Source organism: Saimiri boliviensis, chromosome 5, assembly GCF_048565385.1.
Source record: "Saimiri boliviensis isolate mSaiBol1 chromosome 5, mSaiBol1.pri, whole genome shotgun sequence".
NCBI lineage: Eukaryota > Metazoa > Chordata > Mammalia > Primates > Cebidae > Saimiri > Saimiri boliviensis.
The window spans coordinates 132,310,331-132,325,108 of NC_133453.1; the positions used below are offsets into that span (position 1 = coordinate 132,310,331).

The following is a 14,778-nucleotide window of genomic DNA, read 5'->3' on the forward strand; positions in this document are numbered from 1 at the left end:
GAGACCTTGGGTTCCACAGACCTTCACACGGCTGTCCCTTCCACATATGGGCACTGTTGGGAAGTGGCGTCTGTGGAAGGTAGAGGAGTCCTAACTCTGCACCAGTGATGATGTGCTGCCTTCTCTGGGGAAGGGAGATCCGCCACTCCAACTTCTTCCAGAACTCCTCACTCGAGTTCCAGTCTCTTACCAGTGACATTAAGAGCCCTCGAAGTCCAGATAATCTTGTTCTAGGCTTGGAGAAATGCTTCTTACAATAAATCCTTTCTTTTTAGAATAGTACTATCCAACAGAACCTTCTACTGATGGAAATGTTTATATTGCGCTTCCTTGTATGGTAAAAACCAGCCACACGTGACTAGCAAGTAGTTGAAATATGGTTAGGGCAACCAAGGAACGAGTGAAACTGAATTTTTAAATTGTACTGAACTTTAATTAATGTAACTCTAAATGTAAAAAGGCCGTACGTGGCCACTGCACTAAACAGCACAGTTGTAGAAGTGGCCTGAAGAAAATCGGCCTTCTTTTTGTTTCTGCCATCTCTGGCACTCAGTGAACTATAACCTTGGACCTTCTCACTCATCATCAAAAAGTCTTGGTTTCCAGGAGGGGTGTAAGATACTAGCCTCCCTTTGCAAGTGAGAAGCTTAGGGCACAACGGGAGAAAGCTATTTGCAATATCGGGGAAGGGTGGCCCTAGAATCTTGGAGATGTAAGCCTCCAGCTGTGAGCCTTCCAGGTTCCTCCTGGACCCATTCCAGACCCTGTTCTTCTTCTCAGTCCATTTTGGAATGAGGAAGAAGAGTATAGGTTATTTATAATAGCATCCTCGACTTGTTTTCCCTACAAACCGGGGACAAAGGCCTGAACCTGGCTGCTGAGAAGATGACGTATAAGAATGAATGTGTTCACCTAATTTCTCATCCTGAGATGTAAGTGTTTAGAGGGGCTAGTATCATTTCTGGCTCCAGGGAAAACCCCAAGGGTTCATTGAGACTGGGGTCAGATGCAGGGGACAGCCATCCTTGCTTACCTGAGGAACTTATTCAGATCTCCATGCTTCATGTACTCAAAGACCATGATGAGGGGGTCCCCATCGCCACACACCCCATAGAACTTGACAATGTGCTCATGCTGCAGGTTGGTGAGCAGCTCGGCCTCCCTCTGGAAATCCTTCCGGGCAGCCAGGGTGGGATCCTTCAGGGCCTAGGAACAATGCAGGACAAAGGGTTTTAGCAACTACAGAGCAGGGGGTTGTCTTTTCTACTTTTTGGAAGAAACCTGGCCCCACACACCACCGGGTTCCCAATAAATATGATTTTAAATGGAATGTAAAGACGATGAAGCCCAATCCAAACTATAAGGCCTGAATCCTTCCTCCTCCAGCATTCTGATCTCTGCAGAAATAGAAACCCACTTTCTGACATCCACATCCCACACACTCACCAGTTATTTCAAACTGCTCCTCACAGAGCCCTGGGCTTCTGCAGGTGAGTATGCATGGCAGCTGGAGGGGCTGTGAAGAGGAAAGCCTGGCAAAAGCCCCTGCTCCAAAGGTTTTCTTTGAGGAAACTGTCCCACAGCTAGAATCAACAGTGTGAAAACCACCGCCCCAACTGTTTTAGCTTTGTGAATTAGCATATGCTTGTAGCCTACTGGAAACCAGGCAGACAACACAGTAAAGTCTCCTTGCCTTGTGGAGTGCTTGTTTTTAGACAGCGAAGGAGTCTACGTTTGCAAAGGAGGCTGAGTGCTTTGCCTTCTGGAAAGCACCTGTGTTCTCCTAACAGGGCTTTGGAGGAAGCACTAGCGTGGGAAGAGTGGAGGAGCAGCTACAGGAATGGCAATCAGTGGACAGAAACCTCAGATACACCCAGGACCAGGCCAAGTCCTGCAAAGTCCTAGTGTAAGATGGAAAGGAGCATCTGAGAACCACCAGAATGCCACGATATGCACTTCCTGTACGGCCCAGGAAGATGAATATACCCAGGTGGAGTATAAGTTGTGCATGTGGAATTCCCAGTACCTAAAGGGGACTACAAGATCAAAAACGAAGCCTTTGAGCACATCTGAAGGACCTTGGATAGGGCACTGCCATGGGCACAGCAATGCCGGCCAGACGGACAATGGTCTGTGAAGGGGCAGGGCCCTTTCTGCATGAGAAGCAGCTTATGCAGGTGGGCTCCGCCATTTCTCCAGCCTCTCCACCCTCCCTATGAAGCCAGAAGGCAAATGAGGCCGAACACGCAGTTGCTTCAACTGACACACTTTAGCCACTTCAATAGACAAAACACAAGGCAATCAGGAAGTGAGTGCAACACTGGCTCACCATTTTCAGGTGAGTGACAATCTAGACAGACTGGAGATTGGGTTGCATTCTCTCTGCTAGGCATCTGGCTTTTCCAGGCTGACCTCTCCTGTAGGTCATGTGGGTGCCAATACGTCTCCCTCGCCAGAGATCTTTCTCCTGTCTCTGCAGACCCATCAGCCGAAACCTACAGGGCTTCCTTGGTTCTAGCACCGCAGTAGTGTGAATATTCCAAAAGAGGTGTATTAGGAGGTCCGTCAAACCTCTCAGCCGTTAGCACACATCAGAAATGATGGACTTTTAGCATGAAAGGGCCCTACGCAACATCTACTCCTACTCGTTTCTGGAGTTGGAGAAACTGACGCTGAAGTCTCTCCATGAATCTGCTCACATTCACACTAATTAAATGACAGACACTTAGAGCTTGACTGGACCTCAGGACTCTGCTGGTGGGCCTCACAGTGCCCCAGAGTTCAGTAGCAATGCCTGTGGGGTCATCAGGTGGAGATGTGGTCTTTCAGCAGAGATGAAGCCTCACTTCAACAAGTATCACCTTCTATTTTTTTAAAAAAAACATTTGGAGGCTTGATAAAAAATATTGCTTGATTAAATGAATCTATGGCTGACAAAAATGTTGAAAGTTATCTAGTGTTTTCAGATGAGATAATAACTGGGGTTCAGTGTGGGGAAGGAACTTGCCAAAGATCACGTAACACGTAACAGCTTGGCTCTAGGGTCCAGGACACGTTCCTGCCCAGCACGCTGCCTGAATTAATTTATGGGATAAATTAGTCACCAGGCAGGTCCCCAAGAGAATGGTGAGCAGAGGAATCAAACGATATGAAAGTATAGAGGGGAGGGTCAGGAAAGGCGTGGGGCATGGGCTGCCAGCAGAGTGGCTGGGCCCAGAGAAGGTGCCAGGCTTGCAGGATAGGCCAAAGACATTTGATCGGCCCATTGCTGATTTTTACCAGACCTGATTCCACATGTTCTCCACTTCAACTCTCGCTGCTGGCTCTGGGAAGCTACCTAACAATAAACGAATAGGAGGTAATGTCCAACTACAGCCAGCACAAAGACATTTGAGAAGTCAGAGAGTCATGGTGAGAGACAGTTTCTCCTGGGGACCCAGCTCCCAGCAGCAGCCCTGAGCTGCACTGGCTGGGTCATGGGTATTGGATGACGGAGAGTGATTTATTTATTTTCATGAAGAAGAAGGGGGAAAAAGGAACCCAGCATGGGTGGGATGGGAGAATATAAAGATTTATGTGAACGCTGGATTTATGAGAGGGAAAAGTAGATCAAATTTGAGGCCAGCCAAATGGCCTCTCTCCATCTCTTTAAATCATTCTCTCCCACAGTCTGGACGTCAATGACGGCCATGGGTCATTTCTGTTCTCAGGTCTTGAGCAGTACCAGCCAGCGTCCCCTAGGCTGGCACCCTGCACTGTGAGGCAGAGATGGGGTCCTCCTTTGGGAGATGGGCACAAAGCAACCACCATCACTTTTACTCTCCCACAGCCATTCTCTGTGCTTTCAAAGTGCGCTTTCCAGCTCTTGAGTCAAACCTGAAGTTCTCACCTAACTGGCCAAGGGTGGGGTGTGGCAATGAGGTAGGAGCTGCCAGTGGCCCCGTCCCCAGGGATTGATGCAATGAGAACAGAGGTGACAGGAGGAGAATAATGAGGAGGAAAGCAGGGGCCAGTGACTCTCTGGCCCCTCTCAGTGGGGTCCACATGTAACATCTTCATGTCTTAGAAACCTCAAAATGAGTCACCAGTCAGTGACATGGAAAAGAACCCATTTATCATGGCTACCAACTGTGGGTGCAGAGACATGCATTGTGCCAAGAGGTCTCCGAAGCCAGGGAGGCTCCTGGCTCAGGCCCTTGTACAGTATCCTTAGTACAAAGAGGAGAGCTAGAATTCACCCTCCTTCTCTCCCTGTCTTCCTTCCAAAGTTTGGGAACCTTTCCCTTTCTTATCTTTCCCCCTGCACGCACCAGCCGTCACGCCCACCTCTGCCTTGGGGAAAGGGTTTTAGGAAGGTCGTTTTTTGGGTGGAAGGAAAGTAGGCTAGATAACAAGAACACAAACTTCTCAACAGCTCCCAGTTCCTCCTGGGTCACCTAGCATCTTCATGTCATCCAACCGCTGCTGCCCTCCACTTTACTTTCTTTTTTTTTTTTTCTTCTTTAGGAGGAGATATTTCAAGAGATGTTCAGTTTCAGATTTCATTAATATCCTGAAACTCATGACATACATACAATATATTGTATGTCATACATACAACACATTCCTGAATGTTCAAAGTCCTAAGTGGTCACACACACACATGCACAGGCATGCACACTCACACACACATCAATCAACCCCCTTTAATTATAAAATTATCTTTCTTTTAGTGACTCGAAATCCACTGCCACATCCTCTGGATGAGATTCTCAAACAGCTTCACCAGGAAAGAAGATGGGTACCCCTCCCTCATCTGTCTTCCTGGCTTAAAACTGGCCATGGGCTTCCCAGTGTTCATAGGATAAAATCCAAACTCCTTAACAGTCATGGACTCTATCAGGTCTGGTCTCCCGGTCCCTGTCTGCCTCTTCTCCTCCCACACACTCCTCCCCCATCGTTTATTACAATTCAGTCTGACTGGCCTTCCCATACCCTCCAAGCTTTTCTCTGCCTCAGGGCCTTTGCTGCTCCTTTGGCCAGAAAACTCTCCACTGAGCTGTCTATACTGCAGGCCAGATTAGCTGGCACTGTCTGTGATCTCTGCAGATCATGAGATCCTCAACAATCCCTGCTAGTTGGATACCCAGGGAGATACTTCTGTCCCTCAGAGATGCCTACCAAGAGTCATCTGTGATTGTTCCCAAACTCATTCATGACAGCTCAACCTGCTAACGTAATTACTTAATGTAATGAAACGTTCTAGCAACCAATGAAATATGAGTGTAGATTGAGGAGTTTTTATGGAAGCTATAATGAATGCTTTTAAAAAACCTGCTAAAGGTCAGTGGTTAAAAATACTGTTAAGAGTGGAAGGCAAAAGTATCCAAACATTGGGAAAATAGTAAAAATCTGAGATTCTGCGCTCAGATGGTTTCACAAATGTCTTAAGCTCCTGCTTCGTTGTAAAATGATTGAAACTGGAAATTTTGACTACTGAAAATAAAACCCAAAACACTCTTCAAACCAAAAGAAACCCAATAGCTGAAGTTCAGATATACTGGAAGAAATATAATGCTAAATTCAAATGACTAAAGTTATCAAAAAACAGAACATAAATTTCCTGAAGATAAATCAATTTCATCAGAATGGCTCAAAATGATTTTAAAATACGTAAATGCTCAAAAACAGCGAAGAAATACATTTTTTAAAGAAATAAGAAGGCATGCTGGAAGTAGGGGGAGAACTAAAATTCAGGTAACAAAATTAAGAACCGATTAGATATCTTGGAAGTAAAATATATGACCACTGAAGTGAAAATAAAAACCTCCACAGACAGGAAAATCTCTAGACCAGATAAAACCACATGAAGAATTCATGATTTAGAAGACCACTGAGGTTCATCTGGGACAGAGCATGAAATGACAGAGAGAAAAAAATAGGAAAAATGGGGAGGAGGACCTCATTCCCTCCTCTGCAGAGGAAGGGAGTTGCCTGGGTTTGAATGCCATGTAAATGTTCTTTTTGTCTAACGACCATTTAGAGCGGTACCACTTACTTAACAATCTATCTCATGCATGATGCTATTTTCATGTCACACTTCTACTGCACATATATGCAGATTATGTCCTGTGCCGTCCTGCTCCCTCTCCCCAGCAGGCTGTAAGCACCTTAAAAATAGGCTGTGCTTTCTGCTTCTTTATTTGTGCCATAGCAACTGTTGGGCAAAACAGTCTTGTTTGGGGAAACTTTATCTTGGGTTATACTTGTAGGTGTTCTCCAGAAGTACAACATTACCCTGCACCCACATGAGAACCAACTCAAAAGGAAGGTTCCTGCAAAAAGAAGTGGAATCTGACGAGGGCAGGAAGCAGGAACCATCACTTCCAAGATGTTCTCTGGAGGAGCACGGCATCTTTTCCAGGGTGACAACGAGGGACATCCACTGAGTGGCACATGGTGCAAAATCCCAGAGGATTCATCTCCTTGAGCTCCCCAGATCCAAGGAAAGAAGGAAATCTTTTTAAAAAGATGGAAACAGAAATGCACTTTGTACATTATTCGGTCTGCCCCTTAATGCCAGACCACTCAGGGGAAACATTTCCCAGGGTTTTCAGCCATCATTTCATCCTCTGCTGAAAGCACAAAAATGTTCAATTCATTCACCAGTTCCCACGTGGATGCTGGAACACCCTGTGGATTAGTGCCATCCTATATATTAAAAACGCCAGGGCAGTGTGGATCCTAAGCTTAGGGACGACATTAGAAACCTTTCCGCATCCCTGCTCCAAGCTGTTTAAAGACACCCTTGCTCATTTGACCATCTCATGTCCATGGAGACACACAGAGCAAATTTATTGACAGGATGTACAGTAACAACTATCATTAGCCTTTTAGGATGCAGTACCTTATTTATTTTCGGGAGCAGAGGTCAGCAAATGATGCTTACTTTTGTAATAAAAAAAAGGTTACTGGAAAATAGCCGCCCTCATTAGTTAATGTGTTGTTTATGCTGCTTTCCAACAACACGGGCAGAGTTGCAGTGGAAAGTATAAGACCCTCAAGGGCTAAAATATTTACCTTTCAAGAAAAAGGTTGGTGACTCCAATTCCAGAGAATCTGTCAATGCAAGCTTGGCAGGTCATACGTCATGCGTCTAAGCAATTCGGTAATATCAACATCAATGATAATGATGTTGATGGAAACAAATGCCAGCCACTTTTTATTGAGTCTTTACTAAGCCCCAAACAGTGCATTAAGGATTTTAGAAACATAACGTAATTTAATCACCAACATTCTATGGAGGGATATTATTATTGCTATTATGCAGATGAGGAAATTGAGGCTCAAAGAAGTTGAGTGTCTTGTGCAAGGTCACACAGCTTATCAGCAGTGAAGCTGGGATTTGCATCCCGGTTCCCTGATGCCCGTGCTATGCCTGCACTGTCCTACCTTTATTCTTGGAGGCCATTTGCCCTCTGTGGACAGAAACAATCTATAGATACACAAGACTATGAATACAGAGACTCAAAAGCTGCAGAAACAAGAAGTGCCTTTGTGATCCCTCAATGCTAAGGACAGGACCACTCTGAGGTCTTGGTGAGTGTCTTCACTGGGAGCTATATCTCTGGCATTGGTCAGCCCACAACTCAGGACATGGCAGACTATACACTGGCCTCAGAAGCCTGCTCACTGCACCCAGGGAAGTCACTCCAGACTCAGAGAAGGGTTTCAGGGATCTGTGGCTGCCTTCAGGAGGCTACCTGACTCTTGTTTATGTCGACCATGTTCAAAGATTTGTCCAATATTGGTTTCCAAAGAGAAGCTGTTGACTGCTGGGTGGAAGAGTCTGGAAGGGCAATTAGTAGCAGCAAAGCCCCTTCTCTCCCGCTCCAAGCAATTCAGCTCCTGCCGCAAATCTGCCATGTGTCTTGGCAACACAGAAGCCCTGTGGTCAAGGGAGCCCTCCAGCAGCTTCCAGAAGGAAGTTTCTCCCAGGCATGCTGCCCCTTGGGCTCTGAAACTGAAACCCATGGAAAATACCTAACAATTTCACCAACTCCACTCATTATTTTCCCAGTGCTAACGCCCTGCCTCCCTGCTGCAGCCCCTGCCCCACAACATCTTCTTCTATTATCAGTGATGTTTGTGCCCGTGGGTAGTGGTTACCCCTGCCTCCTTAAACAGCCCAAGCTACAACCGCTCAACTCCTGAGAAATGGTCATGTGACTTTTCAGGCTCAGAACGCATGTCCTGTAAAGCCACTACATGGTGAAGGGTGGAGGGTGGAGGGCCTGCCCTGGCACAGAGGTAATCATCTCTGTGATTACCACCAGAAAACAACCAGGGTCATTTACAAAAATAACTTGCTCCCCGGGCATAGCTCCTTTAAGTGTTGCAGCCCTTGACCTTGGAAGCCAAAGGAAGTTGTTTTGGTCCCTAGGAAACTTCACTGACCTTGGAGCAAAGTCCTCTGATTGCATCTGGGAAAGCCAGTTGAGCACTATCTTCTCAAATGGAGTGAGCCTCTTCCTCCCCTCCCCAGGCCCTCACCCGGCCCTCCTCTTGCCGTCCGCAGGCCTCTGGGTTTACCTTCACAGCCACAAGCATCTTGTCCTTGGTTGGGCTGAGATTGTAGCACTCTGCCAGAAAGACCTTTCCAAAGGCTCCCTCACCCAGTTCTCGCTTCAATACGATGTCTCTCCTCTTAATGTGCTGTACATCTGTAGGAGGGGGATAGGAAGGAGGGCAGCAAATCAGTCCTCATGTGCTGACACAGGGAGACAGAAGAGTAGAGAGGTCTAGAGTGCAGACTTCTGCTTCTGAGTCCACAGCAGGCAAAGGCAAACTCTAGCACCCCAACTTTAGCATAAAAACTGACATCCCTCTGTGCTTTGAGAGTATGGGCCAGAATCAAATCTCAGTGCTGTCCCTGCATAACTCCCTACCCCTCTAAACCACAGCATCCTTCACTGGCAAATGGAGTCAGTAGTTAATGCACAGGATTCTGGTATTGATTAGTCAGAGTTGTTGGAGATAGCATAAAGCAGTCTCCACAGTTTTGTGCACATGAATCCCCTAGGAATCTTGTCAAAATGAAGATTCTGATCCAGTGGGTCTGAGAATCTACATTTTTAAGAAACTCCCAGGTGATGTCCATCTGCTGTTGGTCACACTTTGAACAGCCAGGTTTTCAGGCTACGATGGAGAATCAGGTTGGAATCCTGGCTCGACTCCATTAATAGTTTTTTTAGCTTGGGAAAGTTATTTATCCTGAGAGCCTCAATTTTCTCTTCTGTAAAATGAGATTAACAAGAACAACTTCCTCACTGAATTCTTGTGAATTAATTGAGATAATCCATAGAAAGAGCTTGGCCCAGTGCTAAGGACAAAGTAAAGACATAGACACACGTGCACGCACATACACATACACACACAAAGACACACTGGCTTTTATGGTAACAAAAAATCTGTAGTGACCCCATCACAGTGCCTGGTTCATGACAGAGACTACTACTAAGGGGTAGCTAAGATTATTTGGGATAAATTTCTACTTGATCAACCATTCTCTGAAAGAGAGAAAGACCAATGAGATCACCAAAGGCAAGTTCAGAGTCCACCCAAGAATGAGAGTATGTGCAGAGAGAAGAGTTGCCCCCGCCTCTGCTAATTTAGCAACCGAATTAAAGTCTGTCTGCCTGGAGAAAGCAGAGCTGTGACCTCAGCCCTCCCACCTATTTGGAAAGAATGCTACGAAGGAGTTGGACAAGCAGTGGGCTGGCGATGAAAGGAGGGAACCGGAGATTACTCACTGACCTTTACATTAATTGTTCAACAGGCAGAAGCCCATTAAATACCTGCATTCACATGATGAAGAGCATTGCAGAGCCAAAAGGAGGATTTTCCCAAGTGACTCTCTTGAGAAATAAAAGCTGCAGCTCCTGGACCGTGGCAGATCGTCCTCTTAAGTCGGGAGACATACAGGGACAGAGGGGCGTGGCTGGAAGCCTTGGGTAATGTTTTGTGAGTTTAGGGATTCCTTCAGGAGTAAACTACAGGAATCTTTTTTCTCCCTTCTATCAGAGTCCCTGGTATCCCACAGTGTCCCAGATGATCTGCCTAGCAAGTATTCGTGGGAGGAAGCATTTGCAGATTATCATTTTCTCCTTCCCCCAGGACAGACCTGCAGCTTTACAGCTGCTGGTGACCGCCCCTCCCAGGCTGCAGGCTGCAATGCGGCTGCTACACGCTGCAGGGCTATGCCCTGGTCTTTACGGGGAGGGGATTAAAACTGGTTCCCTTCTTCACAGTTTCTGTCTCTGTTTCTCAGCCTCCAAGGAATGGTATTTGTTGACCTTGGAGGCCAAGGCTAAAGAGTCTCCCACTACGACAAAATAGGAAGTCAAGCCCTCTCTTGGGAGGCCATGTGCTCCTGCTGCCTAATCATTCTCAGGTGACCAGGGACGATGCAGGCCTTCTGCCAGGTGAGTGTCTGGTGCTGCCTGGGAGTGAGGACAGGGTTCAAGACGGCAGCTGTACCATGCCAAGCCCACCCCTCTGAACATGCCGGGATTGGGAAGGCAGGCATGGGAAGCCACAGGTGCTTGCTTCAAGACCTGGGTCCTCCAAGGGCCTGTACACCTCACCGAAAAACAACAAAAACTTCGGTCTCAGATTTCTCACCTGCAAAATGGGTATGGGGAGAATAGGAGTTCAACTTACCTATTACCTGAGCGTGGAAGTTTGTAAGCCTTTAAGTCCTCCAAAATGCAGGCTGTGTTTTGGCATTTTCATTATGATTGATATTATTTTACAAAGAGGAGAAAGGAGGGCCAATTCAGGCATCCCCACCTACTGGCTGAGCTGGGCACAGAATTCAGAGCATCAGAACACGGCAGCGTTGCCAAGTCACTCGGGGAAGGGCCCCCTTCGGCCCCTGTCTCCACCTCAATCCCACCTTCCCTCTCCATTGCAATGGGAGAACTTGAGAACATGTCAAAATCACCTAGACGGCTCGCTACAACAGATTGCTGAGCCCCTCTACCAGGGATTCCCATCTAGTAGGTCCAGGCTGAGGCCTGAGAATATGCAAATCTAAGTTCCCAGGTGCTGCTGGTGCAAGAACCACTTTGAGAACCACTAGAACATGGCTTCTTTGGTGGGGTGGGGAATTAGCCAGCTGAAGAAGTTCACCTTTACAACTTGACCTAAACAAGTACGGTGCTCACAAACAGTTTAGCCACAGACCTCACTTCCAGAAGCCCAGGAGGAAGTGAGACATCCTGGACTTTGCTCGACGGTCCTCCTTCCCTCCCTAGCTGTGTGGTCTAGATAGAGTCAAGTCCTTCCTCAGAGGCCCAACTACCCATCCATGCAATGGAGATCATGCCTCTCTTGCCTTCTTAGGTTCTAGAAACATCTCTACAAAGGCAAGCAATATTATATCTTTTCCTGGGTCCCTAAGTCCAACTCTGGGCTGGGAATCCTCACCAGCTCCCCTCAGAACACTCACTCCCAGCTACAGTAAATGCAAAATGGGAATGGAGGAGCTTTAAAGAGAACCAGACTCTGCTTTTCAACTGCTGTGCCTTGGTCACGTCTTGGAACTCGTCTTTCTGCTCTCCCTCCCTCAGCAGCAAGAATCACAAGCCCTGGGAGATTCAGACACGCCAAGTGGGAGCGGCATCCAGGGGGTGGTTTGCCAGCCCTCCCTCAACATCCCAGGAGAGCTGGGCAGCAGCTGCAAACCCCTGGCTGCAGGAGTGTGGAAGCTGTGACAGCTGCGAGCCTTGAAGGTAGCAGAGGGTAAGTGACCATAGTACTGGAAGCCCATCTGCTCTCTGCGTGCACGTGAAAAAGGCCAAGCAGAAGCCTCCCATGGGCCAAAGTGTCTTCCCCAAATTTCAGGGACGTGGAAATACTTGGGCACTCGGAAGAAAATAGCCTTGGCTCGTTCTCGTTTTCTTTGGGATGAAAGAATGTTGACACCAATACCTGTGCTTAGCCCTGGGTAGGGTGGTGAGCACTGGGAAGGAACAGGAGGAGGAATGGGAAATAAGCACAGATTTTATTCGACCATAAATTCTCCCCCAGGAGAGGACTTGTTCCTGGTCATGAGGATAAGAAGCTCCGCAAGGTAACCAGGGAGCTTTGGCAGAGAGTAGCTGGATTTGGACCAAACACATAAGGCAAATCACTTCCATGTGGACGACCCCATGCATCCACAAGACTGGAGACTCCAAAATACCATCTGAGCAGCTTCTTTCACTGAACCTACCAAGAAAAAAGTAGGGCAAAGGGAATTAACTTGCACCCTATGTATTCAACACCTACTATGTCTTCAACACTTGATTCTCGTAGTAACCCTGAGAGATGGAGAGATCAGTGTAATTACACCCCTTTCACAGCTGAGAAAACAGAGGCAGGGGGTAACTTTCCAGATTCACAGAGGTAAAAAGTGGCCAAGGAAGGACTCTCTTGTTTATGACGTCCAAAACCGTGTTCTTTCTTTTACCTTAGGCTGTCTTCCCTCTGTCCTCACAGCGTGACGGTCACTAAAATGATTCCATTCACAGAGGCTTAACCCTTCATCTTCCACTACCCAGCTTTCCCTCACCCTGCTCATCCAGGAACTCTATGACGGTACCTTCCCAAGGGAAAGGGCAGGAGCCTCCCCGCCCCCGAAGCCTTGCAGAACAGAAAAAGCCCTGGGGAGACGGGTATATCTGGGGACACAGTGCAGGAGGAACAGCCTGTGCTCAGGCCCTGGGGAATGCCTGGAGTGAGCCGTTTCATTTCTGACGTCCACGCGTCTATTTGGGTCCCTGTTCTGCATCCTTTTAGCTCACACAGTGCTGTTCAGAGCTGCCTCTGGTGAAGCTAACTGACCCACACGCCAAAAAGTGATGGATTTTCCTAAGAGGAGAGGGCATCAATCTCCTTTTACTGCCTGGCTGGCTGGCCCAGCAGAGTCTGGGTCACAAGGCTCAGACATGGAGACACTGGAAGGGGAGGCGGGGCGGGGGATGCACAGCCCAGGCCGTGGGAAGACCTCCCAATCTCCAACAAGGAAGGGGCTGCTGGAGAAAGCAGGGGGCTGCTATATAATGGGGAGGGTTCTTTGGGAAATTTAAAGAGTTCCTGGGACATTCTGGCCTGACTTTTCCCTAATTCCTTTTTGTGAGACAGCCACCAACTGGGTTCCACCAGAGGAAGCCACCTGCAGATCTTGTTCCCACAGGGCGACCGGTTCATCCGACACAAGGACAGAATGAGAATTTCTGTGTTTTAGTGGCTGCTCCAAGAATTCTTTCTCTGTAGCGGGGACCAAGATAACTATTCCATATGTGTGCGATTCACTTCTGGGAGGTCTTCCAGGCCTGCAGCAAGCGTGACCTAGAGCAGAATCTCTAGTTCATCGAGGTCACCGGCCACCTCTGGACGGAAGACCTCAGAGCCCTGAGAGATCGGTGGGCAGGCAGGGGTCACCCCTCGTCCTGCCTCTGCTCCCCTTGGCTGCCCTGTGGGGTTGGAGGGGAGACATCCACAGAGCCCCTGGATACACTGGCGTCGCTGGACACACAGGTGACCACTGTCAGCTTCACTGCCCTGTTCTAGGAGAATGCGGCCAGGGAGGTAGCAGGCATAAACTGCTTAGCCCTGCTGACCAGGGAGGAAGAGGGAACAAAAAACCTGCCCCAAATGGCACTTGAGAAAGAGCGAAGACTGGGAAAAACACAAACAAAATAAAAAAAAAAAAAAAAAAAAAAAAAAAAACAGATCTCTGTTGAAATCCTGACCCTCTTACTTGCTAATTGAATCCTACTCTCTCCGTGCCTCTGGTTCCTCATCTGCACAATGGGAACATGGATACTGACTTGGGAGAACTGTTGGGAGGATGACTTCACATTGTCAGGCAACAGAGATGATATAAAATATCAAAAATACGTTAAACATTTAACAGATGTGTTTCTTTCCTTTCTGATTTTCATTTCAACTAAGAGCTCGAGACCTATCTTGCAAATAAAACTGTGGCTTGGAAAGAAATGTGGGGAAGGATAACGCTCTTCTCCTAAAATAAAATGGCATGAACTTGTCCGGCGGGGAGCCGGCCCGACTCAGGGGTCACCAGCTCTGTCTAAGGCTGCCACCACCAAGCCCGAAGTGCTCCTCCTTCAGAGGCCAAAACAGTTTGTGGGAGGAGGTTGGTCAGACAGTGGAATAAAGGCATCAAAAGGCAGAGACAGCCACCTACTCAAGACTGGTATTGATCAGCAGAGAGGAACCCGGTTTCCCAGGGTCGGTGGTTATAAATAACGGTGATCCTGCCGAGCGGCAAGCTCGGCCCCCAAAGGTAAGTGTACACACTCAGGCACGCTCAGATCGCCTTAACAGAAATTCTTTACCACCTTGGTGTTTTGGCTAATTATTGTCTTGGGGACCATGCGTGTGGACGGCACTGAGACAGTCCTTCTCTGAAAGTGGCAACTTAAAGAGGCTCACGGGCACCCCCTGCCACCACCAGTGCCCCTAAGGGCTGGCCCTGATGGAAGCCCCCATCCTGCCCTCCCTTCTTCCCTGGCTCATGTTGATACTCAGTTCCCAACTGGTTCCTGCCCTCATCTCTGAGACCTCCCAGATCTTTCCCTTGTGGATTCCATCTCTGCACTGGTCTCTTTTAGCTTATTATTATCCCTTTGTGCCCTTATTAATAATAAAAATAACTGCCATCGATAAAGCACTTACCCTGAGCCAGATACCAGGCTGAGCACATGATCTCTTTACAGCTCTTTCTCTCTC

At 47.7% G+C, this 14,778-nt stretch overlaps 1 protein-coding gene across 7 annotated transcripts in view; it reads right to left on the minus strand.

Annotated features, from left to right (window-relative positions):
• NTRK3 (neurotrophic receptor tyrosine kinase 3) overlaps nt 1-14,778 on the minus strand; it is a 381,018-nt gene that overhangs the window by 57,194 nt on the left and 309,046 nt on the right. For all 7 annotated transcript variants that reach the window (XM_074398624.1, XM_074398623.1, XM_010346803.3 and 4 more), the window contains 2 exon segments: nt 8,572-8,702; nt 1,034-1,206 (listed from right to left, as the gene is read on the minus strand). In XM_074398624.1, coding sequence (XP_074254725.1) covers nt 1,034-1,206; nt 8,572-8,702 — 304 coding nt within the window.